The sequence below is a fragment of the Protopterus annectens genome, chromosome 2.part0 (genome assembly GCF_019279795.1).
Source record: "Protopterus annectens isolate FY-2018-M chromosome 2.part0, PAN1.0, whole genome shotgun sequence".
In the NCBI taxonomy this organism is placed as follows: domain Eukaryota; kingdom Metazoa; phylum Chordata; order Ceratodontiformes; family Protopteridae; genus Protopterus; species Protopterus annectens.
The window spans coordinates 621,028,242-621,053,227 of record NC_056728.1 but is presented as its reverse complement, the minus strand read 5'-3'; the positions used below and the strand labels follow the sequence as shown (position 1 = coordinate 621,053,227).

Here is a 24,986-nt window from a genome sequence, read left to right as displayed (position 1 = left end):
CTTGTGTTATGTGGCGGATTCTGGCTTCCGACAGGCAGCTAACAGCAACCTTCTGCTTGTCCAGCTTAGTGAGTGGGACGTCAGTGTGCCTGATTATAGAGTCGCCTATTACTAGTGTGTTAGGTATGTTATTTCGCCTTAAGGGCTGTGATTGTGCAGCACACTGATTTTGTGTTTTATGTGTTGTCTGGTTTTTGACAGGTAGCGCAGGTTGTTTGGGTGTCTACTTTGAGGTCTCTGATGCGTTTGCAGGTTTTTATTTAGAGCCTCCAAGTATGATTTTGTGTATTTATGTGTATTTTTTGCCAGTGCTATTTTAGTACGTCTGTGTGCGGCTGGAGGTGTGGTGCAAGTGTTAGCCTTCTCCTCTTGACTGTCTGTTCCAGTCTTGGGTGGAGACAGCTTCGCTTCCAGTTTGGCTGTATAATTGCATCTCTCGCATATGTTAAGTGTTTTGTTGTAGGAGGAGAGAGTTGTCTGTGTACATGAGGCAGTTGTAACATTGCCTTAGGATACCCAGATTCACCAGCTGGACTGGAGAGTACACCTGAAATTGCCCTTTGGTCATGCCTGAATAGTAAGGTGAGCTGCTTAGTCGCTTGGTTGGTGAGGGGTGAATAAAGAGCCTTGCTCTGCTGGGCAATCAGTGTCAGGGTATATTAGTGCTTGCTATTAGGTCTGAGCAAGTGCTGGGCTGTAGGATGCTTTTTGAGTGCTTAGGTTGAGAGTTAGACTAGTTTCAAGGGAAAAAGTGAAGAGGAGACTTAGTGGAGCCGGGAATAATTTAACCGTAGCTAACCGGCACTGCAACACTGTGCAAACGCGGTTTTTATAGTAGGGAAATGAAAGAGAGAGAAATTAGCCCAAAATGGCCAATAAACTACTAACTTCTGGGCTGGAACCACTCCTCCAGGGACAGATAGGTTGCTCAAAGCTCCCCTCTCTCCCAGATGAGCAGAGAAATTTCCTTCTATCCAAGAAATGTATGGGCAACTCAGAAACTAGTATCACAGCCCTGAATTCAGCACTAGCCTGAAAACTGGACTATACTAGCTTAGAAAGGCGGGAAACAAGGAATTTTTTTTTTTTGAAAAGATAAGGCAAAAACAATAAAAAATACACTTAAAACAGCTTTAAACTACTACAAACGATCAGAAAAGGCTATCGCACTTTAGTGTGTAGCCTACAACAGTAAAACTAATTATTTAAACAAAAAGCAACTTTTTAAAAGTGCAAGCACTCAAGTACAACATGTGAAAAAAAACAAGCTTTTAAATCACAATAAACACTGGAAAATCTGTGTTTAGGCAGAAAACAGTTAAGTACAGCAAGAAAGTACAGAAAACTGATACTTAATCACTCCAAAGTTTCTCTTGTAAGCTAGAAGGCTTGTATCAGTTTAAGGCTTTCTAGTGCTACCCAGTAGGTTAGTTACAGGAAAGATGTGAAACAAGTGCAGATGTGGTCTTTTAAACCAGAAAGTTGAAAGAGACGGACAGACTGTCCAAATGGTCAATAAACTACAATTTCTGGGCCAAGAACCTCTCCTCTCATGGTAGACAGGCTACCTAGTGCTTACCACTCCCACTGATAAGCTAGAAGGCTTCCCTCCAACACAGAAAGGCTTGGGGGGCTCAGAAGCTTACTAACAATCCTGGATACAGCAACTCTGTAACCAGACTAGGCTAGTTATAGAAAGGCGGGAAACCGGTACAAATGCGGCTTTCAAACCAGAAAGTTGAAAGAGATGGAAAAAAACTGCTCAAACAGCCAATAGCTACAATTTCTGGGCCAGGGACCACTCTTCTTGTGGTGGATAGGCTACCTGATGCTTACCACTCCCACTGATAAGCTAGAAGGCTTCCCTCCAACACAGAAAGGCTTGAGGGGCTCAGAAGCTTACAAAGAGTCCTGGATACAGCAAATCTGTACCTGGACTAGACTAGTAACAGGAAAGGCAGGAAACAAGTGCAAACACAGGCTTTTAAATCAGAAGGCTGAAAGAGCTGGAAAAGCTTCCCAAATGGCCAATAAACTATAATTTCTGGGCCAGAACCCACCTAGTGCTCATCACTCCCACTGATAAGCTAGAAGGCTTCTCTCCAACACAGAAGGGCTTGGGGGTCTCAGAAGCTTACCAACAGTCCTGGATACAGCAAATCTGTACCTGGACTACACTAGTTATAGGAAAGGTGGGGACCAAATGCAAAACAGGCTTTTAACCAGAAAGTAGAAAGAGATGGAAAAACTGCCCAAACGGCCAATGAACTACAATTTCAGGGCCAAAACCCACTCTTCCTATGGTAGATAGGCTACCTAGTGCTTACCACTCCCACTGATAAGCTAGAAGGTTTCCCTCCAACACAGAAAGGCTTGGGGGGCTCAGAAGCTTACCAACAGTCCTGGATACAGCAAGTCTGTATCTGGACTTGACTAGTTACAGGAAAGGCAGGAAACAAGCTTAGAATTTTTTTTTTTTTTTTACAGAAAAGCAGCTAAAACAGCAGTAAATACAATTCAAATTGCAGTGCAGGCCAGCACACATATACAGTTCAAATAAATACAATTAAATTAACAAATGACTAAAAAACAAGTGCAGAAGGCAGTAAATTAGAAGGCTACTAACAAGCAGTAATAAGTGCAGAGTAAGAGCGACTGAACAGATAACAGCACGCAGAAGAGCAACTAAGACAGTTACAGTAAGAGCAGCTGAATAGAAAATATATATAATTTTTTTTCCTTGCTGCAACAAGCAGTGTCCAAGCCTGGTGAACCCTGTGCTATACAAACATTGACCTCCTTAGTCAGGAGGGGTCACGTGTCTGGAAAGCTGAATGCACCTCACCAGGGCAGCAGTTGTGGAACTTGCAAGGCTGCAGCAGGGATGGGAGTTGGGGCATACCCGTGGTAGCAGTATGATGCTACATTAGTGTCCTTGATCTCCTTACAAGTCATTGAATGAGAAATCCATCGAACTTGAAAAACATCGAAAGTTCACTTCAATGAACGTTCGGTTATGAAATATTTTACCCAGGGAATGGAGTTTGATGGTCAACATAAGGAAATTTGCCCTTTTCCCCACTGATCTCAGAGTTATTATAGATAAGTGGGGTGGGGGGGTGGGGCACAGTCCTCCACATTGGGGGGGTTTGGTATACTGTGCTGTGTGTTTCGGTATGAATGTTGGTCCACTGTCTCTTTTCCATGGGTAAAATATTCGATGATTGAACATTCGCTGAAGTGCAAGTTTGTTGTTTTAAAGCTCAAAAACAGAGGTTCAGTGAATTTCTCATTCAATGACTGAACATAGGCTCCATTTGCCCTGGATGATGGTTTGATAGACCTGATGAATGAGGAGAGAGGAACTGATAGTCAGCTGCAGGTAGAAAAAAGTGCTATTGGTTTACTTGTTAAACATTTTATTTTTTGTGCTGATGGTGCTGTGAGGGAATAGTTGAGCCCATTATATGCTAAAACTGCTTATGGTTTTCATCAAGTGTAAGAGTGTCAGTTTGATCATTTACATAGTGTGGAAAGCGTTACCTCCTTGATCTGTAAAGTGCCAATGAGCCTTTGGGAAAATGGAAATGAGGTAATTCTTTCATTAGTGTCCCAGTGCGTAAATTATCAGCATTTTAGTAATTTTCTGAATGCCAGTATTTGCACCTTCCATTGCTTCTTAAGTGTATTGCAACATTTTTAAGCCTTTGAATTCTCTCCATGCAAGGGTCTCATTCTGCCCAATAGATTTCAACTCTCCCTAGAGTCAGATTTTCTGTCTTGGGTAGTTTTATAATCAAGTGCCTCCTGTATGCTTATTCTATTGAAAACTAGTGTTTTGCTTTTATCTATTTATTTGAATTTGTCAGTGGGAGTAAAGTCCTGATCACATTTGAACAGCGTAATTGATAAGGATTTGAGTAAACAAATGTTTTGAAATAACTGTTGATTGGAATCGGTTATATGTGGCAGTTGTAATCAGTTTCTGAAAGTAAAATATTTTGAAACCATAAAAGTACAAAAATGCTTTTTTGTCAGAAGTGGTGTTTTTTTTTCTGTTTATCTTTGGCAATTTTGACTGCTGTTGCATACTTTTTTGTGCTTAATATAAATAATGCATTATTTTTTTTAATTTGTTGTAGCATTCCAAAATTAGTTGCTGATGTTCGACAAAATCAGAATGCTTTGGATTTCATTGATGAATGTTTTCAAGAAAATGGTAATTTTTGTTTTAATGATCTATTTAGTCCTGTGCATAATGTTGCAAATCATTTTTACCTTGATGCAAATGAAGAAAAATGCTGTTGTCTAAGTGTCGGTCCTTTTTTGTAAACAACAATAAAATTGTACATTTGGTGATAAAGTGTTCAGTAAGCTTTGACTGCTTACATAGCTTGCAGACCACACACAAGAAAATATTCCAAGTTTCTGTTCTTGGCCGGACCTGAAAAAAATCAGTTCTGTCAGTGTTTTTATTAGGTGAACAACAAAATAACAGGATTTTTACTTAACATAATCTTACCAGAATTTAAATTTAACTGCAAATTAAGGGTAAGCAACGTTTTTCTGAGCTCTGTCGAAAAAACATGCTTGTGTGCTTGCAAGATATTCAAGTACCAGAGAGACAAACTGGGTTAGATATATGAAAGACATGGAATAACACACACATTTTAAATAAGCAGACTGCATTAACTGTATTTGTTATTTTTTTGTACTCCGTTTTGCAAGAAATCCTGCAAGGAAAGTGTAAACAAGCTAAGATTATAATGTCACTGATCAAGATACTCTCCTCTGATTTTCCCCATTAGAGTGCCAAGTTTTTCAGTGCTACTGTTCAGCACCAGTGTAGGGAGCTTCCTCTCGTGCTATAGATCTTGCACTGATGAACATTTTGTCTATCTTGAACATGACCTTGAACATCAAGCTTTTTATTTGCAGTTTTCTTGGGGATATACTGCTTTGTATTGATGTTAGTACATTTGAGACTTAAACTGAGATTAAAACAGATTGTGCTGTGACTGCATAAAGTGCCTAGCTCAGGTAGGTGAAGCTAAACTACTGCAAAAAATAAGATTCAGAGGCAGATTTAGATGCAGCGAGAAATATCTCATTATTGGTTAATTTGCATTCGTCATGTTGACACATGCAGCTCTGTCTTTCAGAAATGCAGACATTCATACACAGACGCACGCACACACACCTGCATTCTTTATTCCCTTTCTAACTCCCCTCCTGCGACCATGCAGACAGACACACAGGTGCGCATGCACATACATCCCAATCCAGTAATACGTCTGCAGACATTCCCTCACATCACACACAAACACACTCACCCCACCACCACCACCACTACTGGTCCACTGAACTTTTCTTAAGTTATCTGCTACACTGTCTTAAACATTAACTTGAGTGAATGATTGCAGTCTTTTGTCTGTGGCAGTTTACTCAGACAAGTGATTCTCTGAATTTGTCATCTTTGTAAGTCACTTATGACAGACATTTCCGAGGGAGAACACAAGGCTAATGAGCATTAGCTGATCCCCTGTAATGCCTCATTATGTCATTATCCAAGAGTGCAGTCAGCAGTACTGCTCAGCGAGGGGTTACTACGAGGAGTTGGCCACTCATGTTAGGCTTAACTGCTTGTGGTAATGCTTTCTTATTCCCAGATATGTCTTATAAGAGGCATTCTCCACTTGATTGAATCATAATCCAGCTCTGAAAGGCTCAGCACTGAAATAATAATTTGCTTATGGTAATTATTTTTAAATGAATTTGTTTTATTCTGAAATATTTGAGAAGCTGTTTTTTGGATATATTTGAAATTTCGAGTATTTTGTATTGTCACATACATATACATTGCCTTCTTGACACTTGCAGACACTTCCTTCCTTTGAGAATGTACCAGTCCAAGGAATGTCCTTTTATGGCAAAAGGAGATATTTAGGGGGAAAAGAAACAGTTTATCAACCTATAACTTGGAGTGCTTTGCCTTCACAATCACTTTAGGCTTTAGGTTAACAATTTTTTAGAGGAATTGAAGAATGATTTAGTTGATACCAATTGTATAGCACCGAGGACCATTCATGATGGCTCCTAATGGTAGAGTTCCTCCACTCCACCTGTCAGAACTTTGCTTCTTTTTACAGTTCCGGATGCCTACATCTGACAAAAACCTGAAAGCATATATGTAATGTCAACTAAATAAATCCACTCAACACCTACAGTGGATATAAAAAGTGTACACACCCATGTTAAAATGACAGGTTTTTGTGATATAGAAAAATGAGACCACAATAAATCATTTCAAAACTTTTCCCACTTTAATGTGACCTATAACCTGTACAATTCAGTTGAAAAACAAATACATTTGTTAGGGGAAAAATATAAAAAATAAAAAAAAACATACAATGCGCTGGTTGCGCAAGTGTGCACACCCTTAAACTAATACATTGTTGAAGTACCTTTTGATTTAATTACAGCATTCATTCTTCTTGGGTACACACCTGTCATCAATTAAAGAGACTCTGATTAACCCCAAATAAAGTTCGTCTGTCCTAGTAGGATTTTTCCGGACATTTACTCAGTTGGCTGCTGCAGCAAAAGCCATTGTTCGCAGAGAGCTTACAAAGCATCAAAGGGATCTCATTGTTGAAAGGTATCAGTCAGGAGAAGGGTACAAAAAAAATTTCCACAGCATTGGATACACCGTGGAACACAGTGAAGACTGTCATCAAAAATTGGAGAAAATATGGGACATCAGTGACGTTGCAAAGAACTGGACATCCCTCCAAAATTGATGAAAAGACAAGACGAAAACTGGTCAGGGAGGCTGCCAAGAAACCTACAGCAACACCAAAGGAGCTGAAGGAATTTCTGGCAAGTACTGGTTGTGTACTACATGTGACGACAATCTCCCATATTCTCCATATGTCTGACCTATGGAGTAGGGTTGCAAGACCGAAGCCTTTTCTTACACACAAAAACACCCAGGCCTGGCTAAAATTTGCAAAGCAATACATCAAGCCTCCCAAAAGCATGTGGGAAAATGTGTTATGGTCTGATGAGATCAAGGTTGTACTTTTTGGACACAATTCCAAAAAGTACATTTGGAGCAAAAACAACACTTTGCATCACCAAAAGAACACCATCCTCATGGTGAAGCATGGTGGTGGCAGTATCATGCTTTGGGATTGCTTTTCTTCAGTTGGAACTGAATAATATTGATAAATATACCCAGATCTTTAATTAGAGAATTTTGGTCAAGTGGGACACCATTTATCTACCAGTTTGCTTTAAGCATCCAACCATGCTCAGAGCACCAAGTGCTGACTTTATTCAGCTACTCTTGGGGAATATGAAAGTATTTAGGGCAGTCTGTCATAGTACCTATTTTGTAATTATCTGCAAGCTTTGTCAGCCGTAAACCTTGTACATCTGCCTTCACATCAGAGAAGTATATCCCAAAGAGAGGGGGAATCAAATTGCAGAGCTCTGAGGCAACTCCATTAGTGACTAATTTGCTAGATGAGAAGGTATTCATAGGTTCATACTAGGCTATCTGCCCAAGGGCATTTATAAGCCTAGCCCATAGTTATGTGGCTTTCGCCACCCCTTTAGTTTGAATAAAAACTATGCCTATCATTTTTCTGTGCCTCTGTCAAGCAGTGACACTGAAGTAATCCCTGGGGTATATCTGCGATCTCCCATCCATTGGTCAAGATTCCTCTTGAACAAGGCCAGCGAGGTGCTCTGCCTCACATGTACCGGGATTTTGTTCCACAGCATAGGGAGTCTCTGGGTGATGAATCTGTCCCTCCAGCACGTTCTGTTTATAACAGTGTCAAGGTTTAAGTCTCCCGCCCTTGTGGTTCTGAGGGATCTAGATTTTTTGAGGTGAAGCATATTCATCAAATCTGGGTTTGACATGGCCTTATATGTCAGGCACAGGTCACCTCTGAGCAAGCGGTATGAGATTGAATAGAGCTGGAGTTCTTTCAGTCGGGCAGCATAAGACACATTTTTGAGACCCTTTATCCTTTTGGTGAGGAACTTTTGGGGCCTTTCAAGCTGCAGCAGGTGTCTGGTCAGATACATTCCAAACGGGCATTGTACTCAATCATAGGTCTAATGAGTGATGAGTACAGGGGGACGATGACCTCCCTTGATCTAGATGTGAATCCCTTCATGATCAGGTGGGCGATATAGAAGGTTTTCCTAACTACTTTAGCAACATGAGTGTCAAATGAAAGGCTACTGTCAACTTGGGTCCCCAGATCCCTGATGACTTTTTCTGTGCTCAGTGGATTGCCACCTATATGGTAGCTAGGGTAACCTTGTTTTTCCCGAAGGGTATGACTATGCATTTTTGGCGTTTAACTTCAGGCCATGGCTCTGGCACCAGTTATCCATTTCTGTGAGGCCCTTCTGGAGGATATCTGTGTCAGATGTGTTTTCGACTATGGCCAGTTTGCAGTCATCTGCAAACTGTCAGCCATAACCCTCCTGTGTTTGCTTGTACTTCAGAAAAGTAGATGCCGAACAAGAGTGGACCCAGGACTGAGCCCTGTGGGACACCACTTGTGACAGGCTTTGAGTCTGACATGGCTCCAGCAACTCTGACCCTGTGGGTTCTGTCACTTAGCCAGTTTGCAACCCATCTTGTGATGTATGGGTTTACATTCAAGCTGATGAGTTTTTCGATGATACCTGAGTGGGGTATTGTGTCAAGGCCTTTGCCAGGTCGAGGTAGGCTGTATGGACTGCCTTTCCTCATCAATGGCCTTGGTGACTGTCTCGAAAAAGTCAACCAAGTTTAAGAGGCAGGATCTGCCTTTGACAAAGCCAAACTGGGTTGGATCCAAAGTCTGCAAGTTCCTTATGTCTTTATTTATGAGTTCCATTATGATCCTCTCCATGGCTTTGCAGATAAGGCTTGTCAAGCTAATGGGCGGTAATTTCCAGGGTCTGTGGAGGCACCGCCTTATGAAGTGGGACCACAGTCGCCGCGCCACTCCTTGGGTACGTATCCTGAGGTGAGGCTAAGATTAAACAGCTGTCCTAACTGTGGGTTTAATTCCTCGTTGAGTTCATGAAGCACACAGCCGGGGACACCATCCGGTCCCATGGATGCTGTGTTTTTTGCCTTAGTGAGGGCAGTTCTCACCTGGGCGTTGGAGATGTTTGGGGGGCTACAATCCTCTGGAATAGATATCTCTCCTTTGGGGGAGAAGTTTGCACTGAACCTGTCAGCCAGTATGTTAGCAATGTGTGTAGGTTCAGTAATTTTCACATCATTTTGACCTAATTCTGAGCATATCTGAGAGTTTCCTCCTAGGTTTCTAACATAGCTAAAGAAGGCCTTATGATTGTCTTTAGAGTCCTTGGCGATTTTTCTCTCAAAATTTGCCTTGGATGATTTTATGAGAGCTCTTAGTTTTTTACTTATAATGATCAAAGGTGTCTTACCTTTCAAGGATTTTGCTCTATCTTGTAGTAGTTTCCTCCTTTTGTTGTAGAGCTTGTTTATGGCTGGGGTCCACCAGACTGGACGCTTGCCTTTGGTACAGAGAGTCTTAGTTTTGTTTGGGATTGCCTGATCCATGCAGTCCTGTAGGTGCTGGTAGAAGGCATTTGTAAGTGATTCAGCGGTTTGAGTAATGTTTACCACTGGCTCAGGGGCCTTAAAGGAGACCACACTAGTTTTTAGAAGTGTGAAATCGGCTTTTGAGAAGTTTTTCACTGTGGTCTTTTTGTTTCAGGTGGGGCGGGATGAGGACCTCCAGCGAGATTAGTTTATGATCTGATCTCACCAGTGAGGGGTATACTTCCGGTGTTGAACATTTTGATCCCATGTTCGTGATGATGAGATCAAGTATGTTTTCTCCTCTTGTGGGGATGGTGACTAGTTGTTCCATGGCATTTGAGTTTATGAACTCCAGGAATCTTTAGGTTAGAGTGTTCGGGCTTGAGTAGTGTTCCCAGTCTATATTAGGGTAGTTGAAGTCACCTAGTATGATAGTGTTTGGAGATACATTTATCCCCTCCAATGTTTTCAGGAAGGCCATGTGAGGTTCCTGAGTTTGAGAGGGTGGCCTGTAACATGCTACAAATTGCAGAGCAGTCTTGCCTATGGTTAATTGCACCTGGATGGTCTCCGATGCATCGTGCGTTGCCACCAACCTTGAGGTGTGGGTGTCCTTTATGAATATGGACACCCTCCTTTCTTGGTGTTGTCCGGATTTTGGGGCCAGAACGAATGATATGAGGTGAAACCTGTTAGTGCTGGGGTGCTCTCAGGAGCCTTGAACCAGGTTTCTGTCACAGCACAGACATCGATGTTCTCCATATTGAGAAGGGCCTCGAGTGCGTGCATCTTGAGAGTGAGACTTCTGGCATTGAGCAGCATTACCCTTAGTTTTTTCCTTTTGGTGTTCTAGGGTGGTAGGTTTAGAATTTGAGCCTTGCCTAAAAAGGCACTATGGGGTGGCAAGAGCCTTTGCCAATATCCGGAAGCCCAGGGTGACAGGTGCAAGCCGCCCTCAAGCAGCGTGGCTTGTCCAGCATGTCATCCCAGGCAGACAGACATTGGATCCCCTTTGAATGACACCAGAATTTAAGCCAATTATTAAAGCTGATCATCTTATCACTGTATTGTGGCATCATTCTAGGTGAAGGTAGGATACTGCTCAAGGTTAGGGTCATACCTGCCTGGGCTACATAATCGGAGAGGTCCTCGATGTCCCTTTTCATGTAGTCCAAGGAGGTACGTCTCAGGTCGTTGACACCAGCGTGGACAATGACTGAGTCGTACTTGTACCTGCTGTTGAGAGACCTGAGTGCTTGCGTTATGTGGCGGATTCTAGCGCCCGACAGGCAGCTTACTGTGACCTTCTCCTTACTCAGTCTGGTGAGTCTGACTATGGAATCACCAATGACAAGTGTGTCTGGCATTTTGTTTGGCCTTAAGGGCTGTGACTGTTTGACACTCTGACTGTGTGGTCTATGTGTTGCATGTGTTGGGTCGTGAGGTGGTAGTTGTTTGGGTGTCTGCTTTGGTGGCCTCTGCTGTTTTGGTAAATTTTTGATCAGAGCCTCCGAGTATGTCTTTGTGTGAGTATGTGTATGATTTGAAGTTGTGATGGTACCATGTGTGACTGGGTATGTATTGTGTGTGGTTACCTTCTCCTCCTGTCTGGTCTTGCCAGTCCTATGTTGAGAGAGCTCAGCCTCCAGTTTGGCTGTATAGTTGCATCTCTCGCATGTATTTGTGTTTTGTGGGAGAAGGAGAGGATTGTCAGTGTACATGAGGCAATTATAACATTGCCTCAATATTCCCAGGTTCACCAGGTGAGCTGGAGAGGACACTAGCAACTGATCCCTCGACATACTAGAAGTAGTAGATAAAGAGACTTTCAAAGGACTCCGGGGGAAGTGGGTTTTAGGCTGGTGGGGTACTATCTATAATAAGAGTGCTTTATCAAGGTGCAAGTACTGTAGGAGTAAGTGCTAGGCTTTACAGATAGAGAATAGTCTACTTGAGAATCAAGTAGAGATGAACTTTTCAGTTATAGGATATGCTGGTTAGATCAGCAGTACAGCTCGAGGAAGGTAGTTCTAAGGGAAAATTTGAAGAGTGGAATTTAGATGGCCCGAATAGTTTAACCTTGTTTAACCGCCGCTGCTCTTGTGTGCAACAGTGGCAACTCCGCGCTAAATCATGCTAACGCGCGTTTAGCGTGTTTTATAGCAGGGGGCTGAAGGGAGCTAGGAATTGGCCCAAAACGACCAATGGACTACTAGTTTCTGGCTGAAACTTCACCAAATCGGACAAAAAGGCCGCTCAGCTTCCCACTCCCACTGGTAAGCAAAGAAACTTCCCTCCTTCCTAATAAGGCAATGGATCAGTAACAGGAACTAAAAACAAAGCCCAGGGATCAGCAACTCTGAAACTGGACTACTCTAGTTCAGTAAGGCGGAAAACAAGAGATTTTTTGTTTTATTACAGAGATAAGGAAAAAACAGACAGTAAATGCTATAAATGCTGTAAATCGGCTAGCACACTTTAGTGTGTAGCCTACAGAAACAATTTGCAACAATTAGTAACTTAAAGTGCAATAAACAGTGTAAAATGCAGAAATCACTTAAAGTAGCAGTAAAACAGGCGAAATGCAGTCGCTAGCTTAATAACAGTGGGAAAGCCACAAAAAATACTTATATCTGGTGGAAAGTCACTCTTTTAGCTCTCTGCTGCTTGGATCACTCTGCAGGCCACCACGAGGATCTGTGCTGAGTTGGTACAAGCTGGAAAACGCGTGTTTAGCGTGTTTTATAGCAGGGGGCTGAAAGGAGCAAGGAATTGGCCCAAAACGACCAATGGACTACTAGTTTCTGGCCGAAACTTCACCAATTCGGACAAAAGGCTGCTCAGTGCTTCCCACTCCCACTGGTAAGCAAAGAAACTTCCCTCCTTCCTAATAAGGCAATGGATCAGTAACAGGAACTAAAAACAAAGCCCAGGGATCAGCAACTCTGAAACTGGACTATTCTAGTTCAGTAAGGTGGGAAAACAAGAGATTTTTTTTTTTTTTTTTTGTTTTTTTTTACAGAGACAAGGAAAACACAGACAGTAAATGCTATAAATGCTTTTAAGCGCTAGCACACTTGAGTGTGTTAGCCTACAGGTAAAATTAAGCAACAAATAACTTTTTAAGAGTGCAAAACAGTTAATCAACACAAAAACAGTTTAAATAGAATGCAGAGCTGTATAAACAGGCTAAGATGCAGTCGCTAAGCAGTAAATATTCAAAAAGCCAGAAAAAAATACTTAAATCAGTTATAGCAAATACAGTTATAACAAATGCTCTGAAATATACTGTATATTTCCAATATGTTTGAGAAGGACAGTCAGAACACAAGAAGGTTCAGGCGAAAAGAAAAAAAAAGTTTTGTTTTACTTTTTGAAAAGGGAAAAAGGAGGAACAGAAGGCCTTATCAAATGTTCTCTCTGTATTAAGAAGAATGAGCTAATGACACTAGACTGGGAGGTGTGTCACAGTAGGGGCGGGCAACTGCAAAGCCACCAAGAGTCAAATGAAAGTTTTTAAACAGATAAGGATTTGTGAAGATTCTGAATAGACAAAGTGCTTTATATATATTAAATTATAAAAACAGTAATCTGTAAAAATAATCAAAAGATACTTATATTTTGTAGCTCAGTTGCGGTCAAACAACTTCTCCAGCCTGCACTGTGTGCAAATACAGAGACATTGCCAACTTTCTCTCTGTACATATGATATGAGAAAGGATTAGCAGTTCATTAAGTAATGTAGGGGTTAGTTTAAGTTGGTAAACTTAACAGTAGATGCTTGTAGAATTGTGTTGAACGCCTTAAGTCAGGATAAGTGGTGTGGAACGAATGACCTTTATCAGTGGAATCAGTTACACCCTCATAGGTATCAACCAAATTAAATAGGCAAGACCCACTCTTTATAAAACTGAGCTTACTCTGGTTAGGATTTTGTAAATTGCCAATTTTGCTGTTAATACATTTGACCAAAATGCACTGCATTAGTTTACAGGTAGTACCCAGATCATTTGCAGTACTGCCTTTATGCAGGGACACCACAGACACCATTTTCCATAACTCAAGCACATACCTTGTGGTGAAGCTTAGGGTTAAATGTTTAACTCTCTTCATCCTGAGCAACAAGGAGCTAATTAATTCCCTTGACTACCAAAGCTCTTATGAGAAGAAAACTCTTGCATGCTGAGAGGTTTCCTTTTCAAATCCTGTATTGAGATCATACTTCATAGGTTCATAGGTTTATACTAGGCTATGTGCACTAAGGCATTTATAAGTTTTGTGGCTTACGCCACCCCTTATGTTAAAAATATTGTGCCCATTAGTTTGTTTTGCCTCTGTCCAGCAGTGACACAGAGATGATTCCCGGGGTAAACCTACGATCTCCCATCCACCGGTCAAGATTTCTCTTGAACAGAGCCAGCGAGGTGCTCTGCCTCACATGGCCCGGGATTTTATTCCACAGCATAGGGAGTCTCTGAGTGACAAATCTATCCCTCCAGCATGTCTTATTTATATCCGTGCTAAGGTTTAAGTCGCTTGCTCTAGTGGATCTGGTAGATTTGGATTTTTTGAGGTGGAGCATGTCCATTAATTCCGGGTTGGACATGGCCTTGTATGTCAGGCACAGGTCACCTCTGAGCTGACGGTATGCGACTGAATAGAGCTGGAGTTTCTTCAGTCTGGCAGCATATGACAGATTTTGGAATCCCTTTATCCTTTTGGTGAGGAACTTTTGGGGTCTCTCCAATTGCTGCAGGTGTCGGGTGAGATACATCCCGAATGGGGCATTGTACTCGATCATTGGTCTGATAAGTGAAGAGTACAGGGGAACAATGACCTCACTTGATCTGGATGTGAATCCCTTAATGATCAGGTGGGCAATGTAGAAGGTCTTTCTAACCACTTTATCAATGTGAGTGTCAAAAGAAAGGCCACTGTCAACCTGGGTCCCCAGGTCCCTGATAACCTCTTCTGTGCTTAGTGGATTGCCACCTATATGGTAGCTTGGGGTTACCTTGTTTTTCCCGAAGGGTATGACTATACATTTTTTGGCATTTAACTTCAGGCCATGGCTCTGGCACAAGCTATCGGTTTCCGTGAGACCCCTCTGAAGGATATCTGTGTCCGATGTACTTTCCACTATGGCGCCCAGTTTGCAGTCATCTGCAAACTTTGTCAGCCATAGTCCTCCTATGTTTGCCTGTACTTCTGAGAAGTAGATGCCGAACAACAGGGGGCCAAGGACTGAGCCCTGTGGGACACCACTTGTGACCGGCTTGGAGTCTGACATGGTGCCAGCAACTCTGACCCTGTGGGTTCTGTCCTTTAGCCAGTTTGCAACCCATCTTGTGACATATGGGTTTACATTTAAGCTGGTAAGTTTCTCTATAATACCTGAGTGGGGTATTGTGTCGAAAGCTTTTGCAAGGTCAAGGTAGGTTGTATGGACTACCTTTCCCTCATCAATGGCCTTGGTGACTGTTTCGAAGAAGTCGACCAAGTTCAAAAGGCATAATCTGCCCTTGACGAAGCCAAACTGGGTCGGGTCCAATGTCTGCAAGTCCCCTATGTCTTTGTTTACGAGTTCCATTATGATCCTCTCCATAGCTTTGCAGACCAGGCTTGTTAAGCTTATGGGGCGGTAATTACCAGGGTCCGTAGAGGCATCGCCTTTGTGGAGTGGGACCACAGTTGCCGTACGCCACTCCTTGGGCATGTATCCTGTGGTAAGGCTAAGATTAAACAGCTGCCTTATGTGCGGGTTTAGTTCCTCATTGAGTTCGTGTAGCACACAGCCGGGGACACCATCTGGTCCCATTGATGCTGTGTTTTTAGCTTTAGAGAGAGCAGCTTTTACCTGCGCATTTGAGATGTCTGGGAGGCTACACTCCGCTGGGATAGTTATCTCTCCTTTTGGGGGGGAGAGGGGGGTGAAGTTTGCACTGAACCTGTCCGCCAGTATGTTGGCAATGTCTGTGGGTTCAGTGATTTTTGTATCATTTTGGACTAATTCTGAGCATATCTGGGAGATTCCACCCAGGTTTCTAACATAGCTGAAGAAGGCCTTATGATTGTCTTTTGAATCTATGGCAATTTTTCTCTCAAAGTTGGCCTTGGATGATTTTATGAGTGCTCATATTTTTTTACTAATAATGATCAAGGGTGTCTTCTCTTTTATGGATTTTGCTCTATCATGTAACAGCTTTCTCCTCTTATTGTAAAGTTTGTTTATGGCTGGGGTCCACCAGACTGGACATTTGCCCTTGGTGGAAAGAGTCTTGGTTTTATTAGGGATTGCCTGATCCATGCAGTCCTGGAGGTGTTCGTAGAAGGCATTTGTAAGGGCTTCCACAGTTTGGGTTGTGGTTTCCACTGGCTCGGGGGCCTTGAAGGATACCACACCAGTCTTGAGTAGTGTGAAGTTTGCTTTAGAGAAGTTCTTCACTGTGGTCTTTTTGTTTGGGGTGGGGGCAGGATGTAGGATGTGAATTTCCAGTGAGATTAGTTTATGATCTGATCTCACCAATGAGGGATATACTTCCGGTGTGGAGCATTTTGTCCCCATGTTTGTGATGATGAGATCTAGTATATTTTCTCCTCTTGTGGGAACGGTGACTAGTTGTTCCATGGCATTTGAATTTATGAACTCCAGGAACCTTTGGGCTAAAAAGTTGGGGCTTGAGTAATGTTCCCAGTCTATATTCGGGTAGTTGAAGTCACCCAATATAATGGTGTTTGGAGATACATTTATACCCTCCAGTGTCTTCAGGAAGGCTGTGTGGGGTTCCTGAGTTTGAGAGGGTGGCCTGTAGCATGCTACAAATTGTAGAGCAGTTTTGCCTATGGTTAATTGCACCTGGATGGTTTCCGATGCTTCGTGCGTTGCCACCATCCTGGCGGTGTGGGTATCCTTGATGAATATGGATACACCCCCTCCTTTTGTGGTGTGGTCCGGGTTTTGGGGCCGGAATGCATGATATGAGGTAAAACCTGATAGTGCCGGGGTGCTCTCAGGAGCCTTGAACCAGGTTTCAGTTACAGCACAGACATCGATGTTCTCCATACTGAGAAGGGCCTCGAGTGTGTGCATTTTGAGATTTAGACTTCTGGCATTGAGCAGCATTACCCTTAGTTTCTTCCCATTTTGTTTTCTAGGGTGGTAGGTTTAGAATTTGAGCCTTGCCTAAAAAGGCACTATGGGGTGGCAAGAGCCTTAGCCAATATCCGAAACCCAGGGTGACAGGTGCAAGCCGTCCCTTGCAAAGCAGCGTGGCTTGTCAAGCATGTCATCCCAGGCAGACAGACACTGGATCCCCTTTGAATGACACCAGAAATTAAGCCAATTGTTAAAGCTGATCATCTTGTCTCTATGTTGTGGCATCATTCTTGGTGAAGGAAGGATACTGCTCAGGGTCAGGGTCATACCTGCCTGGGCTACATAATCAGAGAGCTCCTCTATGTCTCTTTTCATGTAGTCCAGGGAGGTACGTCTCAGGTCGTTCACACCAGCATGGACAATGACTGTGTCATATTTGTACTTGCTGTGGAGTGACCCGAGTGCTTGTGTTATGTGGCGGATTCTAGCGCCCGATAGGCAGCTTACTGTGACCCTCTCCTTATTCAGCCTGGTGAGTGGGACGTCAGTGTGTCTGACTATGGAGTCACCTATGACAAGTATGTTTGGTGTTGTATTTGGCCTTAAGAGCTGTGACTGCTTTGCACACTGATTTTGTGGTTTATGTGTTGCCTGTGGTGTGTCATGAGGTGGCAGTTGCTTGGGTGTCTGCTTTGGAGGCCTCTGCTGTTTAGGTAAATTTTGCTCAGAGCCTCCGAGTATGTCTTTGTGTGTTTATGTGTTTGATTCATTGTTGTGATAGCTTTATGTGAGACTGGTTTTGTGGTGTGTGTAGTTGCCTTCTCCTCCTGTCTGGTCTTGCCAGTCCTGAGTTGAGAGAGCTCAGCCTCCAGTTTGGCCAAATAGCTGCATCTCTCGCAAGTATTTGTGTTATGTGGGAGGAGGAGAGGGTTGTCTGTGTACATGAGGCAGTTGTAACATTGCCTCAATATTCCCAGATTCACCAACTGGACAGGGGAGGACGCCAGCATCTGGCCCTTCGACATGCTAGAGAAATTAAGAAGTTAGGGGTGTAACTGAATAAGAGAGGACTTAGTAAGGAAGTGGGTACTCCTGGGGGGGGGGGTTTCGCTAGTGAGGGACTTTGTATAATACAGAAGTGCTAAACCTGAAAAGAAGATGCTTTTAAGACAAGTGCTGAGCTTTTATTTATTTATTTATTTTTTTGGAGTACAGTAAATGACCCCACACGAGTGCTAGGCCAAAGACAGAAAATATGCAAGTTTTGAGAAAAAAACGATTTTAAAATCAAGTGCAAACAGGAAATTCAGTAAACAGCTTTTGGTTGTGCTCTAAATACAGCTACTAATGCAGAAATCAAGTTTAACAAGCCAGAAAATGCTCAAACTAGGCAACTATGCAGAAAAACTTAGCAAATAAACAGAGGAAAAATACTTAAAATCTCAAAAGTGGCTCCTTTCTTCTCTCAGCGTTTTCTCCTCTTGGTGGGTGTTTCACCAACAGCCAACAAGCCTGAAAGGACGCCAAAACCACGAGGCAACTAGGTTTTAAGAGAGGACTACAGCAAACAAGGTGTACCAATTACAGTAAGAAACAGTTGAAATATGCAGGCACTATAAGCCTTTAACCAGAAATTCCCAGCTCAGAAGGGCAGAGTCCAGCCTCTCCTCCCACAAGAGTGCAGACCACGAACCTTCTTAATGTAAAATAACTGGCCTGAAGCCCAAGTGCTTAAACCAGAACTAATACACTTTTAGAATTACAGACACTGAGCCTTCAGTCAGCAGTTCCCAACTTAGAAGGATGTAAGCCACCTGTCCTGCCACCACAGTGCAGGCCACAAACCATCCTAATGTAAAACAACTGGTCTGAAGCCCAAGTGCTTAATCCAAAAAACTTAGAATGATAGCTACACTTTAATGAAGTTACTACCAAGCAGTAATAAATACAATTGAATACTTTGAAGAATGCCTGGATTAGTGCTTAAGTTATACAAACAAACTAGATTCAGCAGGCCTGGATCTAGTCTACGCTACAGCAAACAAGGTGTACCAATTTCAGTAAGAAGCAGTTCAAATATGCAGGCACTATAAGCCTTTAACCAGAAATTCCCAGCTCAGAAGGGCAGAGTCCAGCCTCTCCTCCCAAAAGAGTGCAGACCACGAACCCTTTTAATGTAAAATAACTGGCCTGAAGCCCAAGTGCTCAAACCAGAATTAATACACTTTTAGAATAACTGACGCTGAGCCCTCAATCAGCAGTTCCCAACTTAGAAGGATATAAGCTACCTGACCTGCCACTACAGTGCAAACCACAAACCTTCTTAATGTAAAACAACTGGTCTGAAGCCCAAGTGCTTAAACTAAAAGGCTTAGAATGAGTTGCACCAAGAAGTAATAAATACAACTGAGTACTTTTAAGATGATGCAAAAGCAAAATAAATTAGGAAGAAATACAAATACAGTAAAAGCAGAATTTTTTTTTCCAGAAAAGTAGCAAAAACAGTAGTAAAAACAATTCACATACAGTGTAAGCTGGCACACTTGAGTATGTAGCAATATTAGTCCACACACAGTTTGAAAAAAAAGTAATTAAATTAAAAAGGACTAAAAGCAAGTGCAGAAAGGGTTTATTAGATAGAATGTGGTAAAGAGATGGGACTGGGGGAGTGTCCTAGATCAAATCTACAGTGGGGCGGGCACTGCAAAAGCCACCAAATTTAAGCTACTTCCAACAACAGGGAGGGGGTGGGGAAGACAGTTTCAACAGTGCTAGATCTGAGGAATCAGTCCAAATTATAAAACCACAATAAAATGCAGGAAATATACTTAAATCAGCTTATGTCCAGTTGATGTATGCAGACAAATCTCAGTAGCAAGCAACTCTGTTTAAAATGACTACAAGAAGTGTAACCAACACAGGTTTTAATGTTATCAGAAACCCCCCAAGCTAATTAACACTTAAAGGAATTTCAAAGCAGTTTAGCAACTAGTGCAGAGCTTCAGAGATACACACAAGACAGTTTCAACAGAGCTAGATCTGAGGAATCAGTCCAAATTATAAAACCACAATAAAATGCAGGAAATATACTTAAATCAGCTTATGTCCAGTTGATGTATGCAGACAAATCTCAGTAGCAAGCAACTCTGTTTAAAATGACTACAAGAAGTGTAACCAACACAGGTTTTAATGTTATCAGAAACTCCTCAAGCTAATTAACACTTAAAGGAATTTCAAAGCAGTTTAGCAACTAGTGCAGAGCTTCAGAGATACACACAAGACAGTTTCAACAGAGCTAGATCTGAGGAATCAGTCCAAATTATAAAACCACAATAAAATGCAGGAAACATACTTAAATCAGCATATGTCCAGTTGATGTATGCAGACAAATCTCAGTAGCAAGCAACTCTGTTTAAAATGACTACAAGAAGTGTAACCAACACAGGTTTTAATGTTATCAGAACCCCCCCCAAGCTAATTAACACTTAAAGGAATTTCAAAGCAGTTTAGCAACTAGTGCAGAGCTTCAGAGATACACACAAGACAGTTTCAACAGAGCTAGATCTGAGGAATCAGTCCAAATTATAAAACCACAATAAAATGCAGGAAATATACTTAAATCAGCTTATGTCCAGTTGATGTATGCAGACAAATCTCAGTAGCAAGCAACTCTGTTTAAAATGACTACAAGAAGTGTAACCAACACAGGTTTTAATGTTATCAGAAACCCCCTAAGCTAATTAACACTTAAAGGAATTTCAAAGCAGTTTAGCAACTAGTGCAGAGCTTCAGAGATACACACAAGACAGTTTCAACAGAGCTAGATCTGAGGAATCAGTCCAAATTATAAAACCACAATAAAATGCAGGAAATATACTTAAATCAGCTTATGTCCAGTTGATGTATGCAGACAAATCTCAGTAGCAAGCAACTCTGTTTAAAATGACTACAAGAAGTGTAACCAACACAGGTTTTAATGTTATCAGAAACCCCCCAAGCTAATTAACACTTAAAGGAATTTCAAAGCAGTTTAGCAACTAGTGCAGAGCTTCAGAGATACACACAAATGATTTTTTCCAGAGCTTCTGGTTTGTGAGACAAGTCATTGTGGTTGCACTGTAAATTATACTTCTGTTTCCAAACAAACTTCTGATAGCTAATATATTTCTCCTGGGAATAGATTTCTCAACCATGTGATAATTTGGGGACTTTCTGTTAAGGATAGTAAGAAAACAATGTAGAGACACTGAAGCTGTCTGAATAACCTACATGAGTTGTGTAATCTGACTGAGCACTCCAAAAACTAAGTAAAATAAAAAGTGCATCATGGCATGCATTTTACGTTATGATTTAATGCCATAGACCTCATATGTGACAATGGGAATACTTTATTTCTGGCTCTTTCCGGGTGCACTCCATAAGGGCTGCTACTACCATGCTGGTAACTTTCCTGAAGGATACATCAGCTCGAAACATCTGTTAAGCTTTCACAGTTTTACCATGCATTACAAAATGGCCATTCAGTCTGGAAGTAGCAGTAGTTTTGCCTCTGGTCTATTAAAAGGGAAATAGTTCTGTTCAGATACATTTTCAGTGATCTGTAATCTTGCAGTCTTACATAAGGCTGTCATATCATTTTAATAGCAAGACTGGTAGCCAAAGACAGCAGTCATTTGGGAACTCTCCCAGATTCAAAAAACTCTCCTTTAGCTTCCATAATGGATCATACCTTCGTCTCTCCAGATGTTTTGCTGTATTCTAGCAAGGATCAAGAGGCACTCCAAGTCTTGCTTATTATCCAGTTTGGTAGCATTTTCTTCATGTTTTTTTTTTTTTTTCTAAAAAATATTCTCGATCACATCAGATCTTTCTAGTTTGTCACCTTTTATCACTGTTGATGTTATTTGGATTGTAGCATAATATTTTTAGAGTAGGTTAATATAGCAATAACCCATGCCTGGGTGTGGGTAATGCTGGATTTACCCACGGTTGGCGTGGTTTGGTCACGAGGGCGAAGTCCGGGGGACCAAACAAAGCCAACCGTGGGCAAATCCTGCATTGCCCACACCCAGGAGTGGATAATTTCTATTATACAGTTACATTGTTTAAGAAAAAAAATGCTTACTTTTCTTAAATAATGGCATTGTATAATGCCTCCTTGCTGCCCTTCTGCAGCAGACTGTCTGGTATTCTGTGGCAGTTCTGATGTACTGCGCATGCGTATGCCTACGCAGTACATCAGAGCTGTGGGCAAAAGCAATGGAGAAAGCAAGATCTCCGTTGCTTTTTACTGTTTTGCTATGTTAAATGGGTTTAACATAGTGAGACAGCTTTAAAAAAAGCAACAGAGAATCTCCGTTGCTTATTTTAAAGCTGTCTCGCTATGTTAAACCCATTTAACATAGTGAGACAGGTTTAAAAAATAAAGCAATGGAGAAAGCAAGATCTCCGTTGCTTTTTACACACTGTCAAGCTATGTTCAACTTCTTTAACATAGCGAGACAGTGTTTTAAAAAAGACTTATACTAATGGAAAAAGTCAGGGCGACCGGACCTTTTTCCATTAGTATAAATCGATTTACAACGTGCACGCTGACCAATCAGCGTGCACGTTTTGGAATATTAATGGGGGGGTTGTGGTATAATTGCCTTTTTTCTTCTCCCAATAAATTATTTTGATCTGTTTTCTTTTTTTATAATTGTTATTGAATGTCGGCTCACCTATACTTCATTATTAGGTTTTTCTGTCAGAGTACTTTTCCAGTTAGTTCTCATTCATTTTTTATGGATCTAAGTGTTATAATGGGTAAGGACAGAGTTTCTGAAATAATATAGTGGACCAAATGCAGACACAAGATTCCCCTTTTGGGCACTTGCTATGGACTGTGTACCTGGTGTTGGAGTACTTAAACTCTAGTTGCGGTGTTTTTGAAACGTTTGTCATCAGGACAAGGGAAAAATAAACTAATTTTAAAATGAGATGTTGCCTTCTGAGTCCTCAGCTAATGTAAAAAAAGTATAAAAAGAAAGTGGATGAGTCTGTGACAGTAGTAGAGGTTTCTCTCCTGCTGTTGAGGTTATGAGGGTTTCTTCACAAGCTATACTAGCCATATCCAGTGCTGCTAGTTCTGAAAAATCTGGCGATTCTGATGCATTTATAGCTGAGTTAGGAATGATGGTTGTAGAAGATCAACCTTTCTGGAAACATTGTAGCTATTCTCCTTCTGAGAAGGAACTCTCAAGATATCTGCCATCTGAATTTTGGTCAGTCATGTCAGCTCATTTCTTCGGATCCCTCTACATTCCCTTCTTGCAAATTGAATAGTCTTGAGGAAAAAATATGAGGATCTTGATCAAGGCAAAAATTCAGTTGGGTAATCTGTCTTTCCGCTCTGTCTATCCAGGGCAGTAAAAGAAGGTCATCCAAATCTGTTCCTTTTGTTCCTTCTCTAGGCACCAGGTGTTTTACAGCCGATTAAATTACTGTTGACTTCAGAGGTAGCATTCGTCCTGACTATGCCTGTGGCTTTGGCATTGATCCTCTTGATGCCGAAAGCCACCAGATACCGAAGAATCACTGCCAGAGGATTGGTGTCAATTTCACCTCTGACCTTTTTTTGGAGCTGATGCCCGTGACAACCATCTTGGTGTTCAACTCTTTGGTACTGAAGCCAACTTTGTTGCTGATGTCTACTTTGGTATATATATTTGATTGGTTTGAGCTGACAGAGACTTGTTTTATGCCAGGACCATTTTGACTACAGGGTTCTTTAGTGCTGACCACTCTGAATCAAGAACTGAGGCTTTGTAGCCAATGCAGATAACAAAGATACAACCTGCTGAGTTGATGAATGACCCTTTGGAGTTGACACAGCCATCAGCTCCACTTGTTCATGTCTCTCAATTATGCTGGATCTTGCAGGAAGGTTTTTGTTCCACCTCTGATTTGGGTGGTTCCCTCTACTGACTGTATAATGTTGTTAGTCATGCCAAGTGCTTGGTATTAACATGGATATGGTAGCAGCTGTGTACCAAAGGGATCAGACAAGATCCCCAGCCTCCCAAGGGCCGTGAATGTTGGAATTTGTCTCGCATGGCTGACTCAGTTGCTGTGGCTGCTACCCTCAAGAATGAGCTCTCTGCGAAGAATCCAACAGTTCAGCATTCCACACCCCCCAAGGAAACTTGGGTGATGGGTCTCTTTGGTAAATATTCTTATGCATCTGTTACTTTATTCATTCTAATTCTCAACTTTCTAACTTATCTGACATGTTTTCTGTGTGACCCTGCATAGAGTGCTAGGGATGCTGGAAAAGTTGCCTCACAGGAACTTACAACTCAAGCTTGAGTCCTAGATGGCAACATTAGCAATCTTTAATAATCCACCTCCCATCTCCACCCCCAGTGACTTTTGCAGAATGCGGTAGATGTTGTAATCATTGCATCTTGGGCAAACATTGCTGTGCAGTGCCATGCCTAGCTTAGATACTGCAGTTTTGCACAAAACTTCACAGTGTCCTTTACTAACACACCTAATAAAGACTCCTCATTGTTTGGGTCCCAAGTGAAAGAAAATCTGCAAAAAAGTGAACAGGAAGACTAGTCACTTGTAGTTGTTCACATTGTCTTCTTTCACCGCACACCATCGTAGAAGCAGAAAGACTTCAAAAAGTTTGGGATTTCACAGTTCTTCCTGTGTATCTCAGCTATAAAGTTCCTGCAGAGTTGTTGGACTGTCAGACAGTGGTGGGTTGAATTGCCTTCATATTGATGTATAGTATGCAGTCGTACAGGACAGGTAGAACAGGAAGGTAACATTCAGTTGCTACAATATCCTATTTATCCCTCTCCCAAGCTTTTGCATCAGGTTTTCTTTTAAAAATCCTGTCCCATAAGAATGGCAGTACAGTGACACAGCAGGTAGCATTATTGCCACACAGAAAGAGGTTCTCCTACTCAGTTCTGATTTGGGTGTCTTCTGTCTGGATGCCCTCCCTGTGTTTGCATGGGCTTTCTCTGGGTGTTTAATTTTCCTTCCACATTCCAAAGACGTGCAGTAAGTTGGATGGGATGAACTAAACTGGCTGTAGAAGTGAGTGAGTGCATGTGTGCGGTATGGAAGAACAACCACTGCAGGGCTAGCCACTTGGTGATGTGAACACTGGCTCTAGATGATTGGCCCTTTTGATGTGAGCTGTTGACCCCACTTGCAAAAATGGAGAGAGAGAGAGAGAGAGAGAGAAAAAGGATTGTGGATGGCTGAATGGATCCCATCCCATCAGAATGCAGTAGTTCTGATAGAGGT

At 41.9% G+C, this 24,986-nt stretch overlaps 1 protein-coding gene across 1 annotated transcript in view; it reads left to right on the top strand.

Moving 5' to 3' along the window:
• The window catches only part of LOC122792761, a 1,018,830-nt gene that overhangs the window by 137,543 nt on the left and 856,301 nt on the right, over positions 1–24,986 (top strand). The window contains exon 3 of the mRNA XM_044060334.1: positions 4,143–4,219. Coding sequence (XP_043916269.1) covers positions 4,143–4,219 — 77 coding nt within the window. The remainder of the gene's footprint in view (positions 1–4,142; positions 4,220–24,986) is intronic.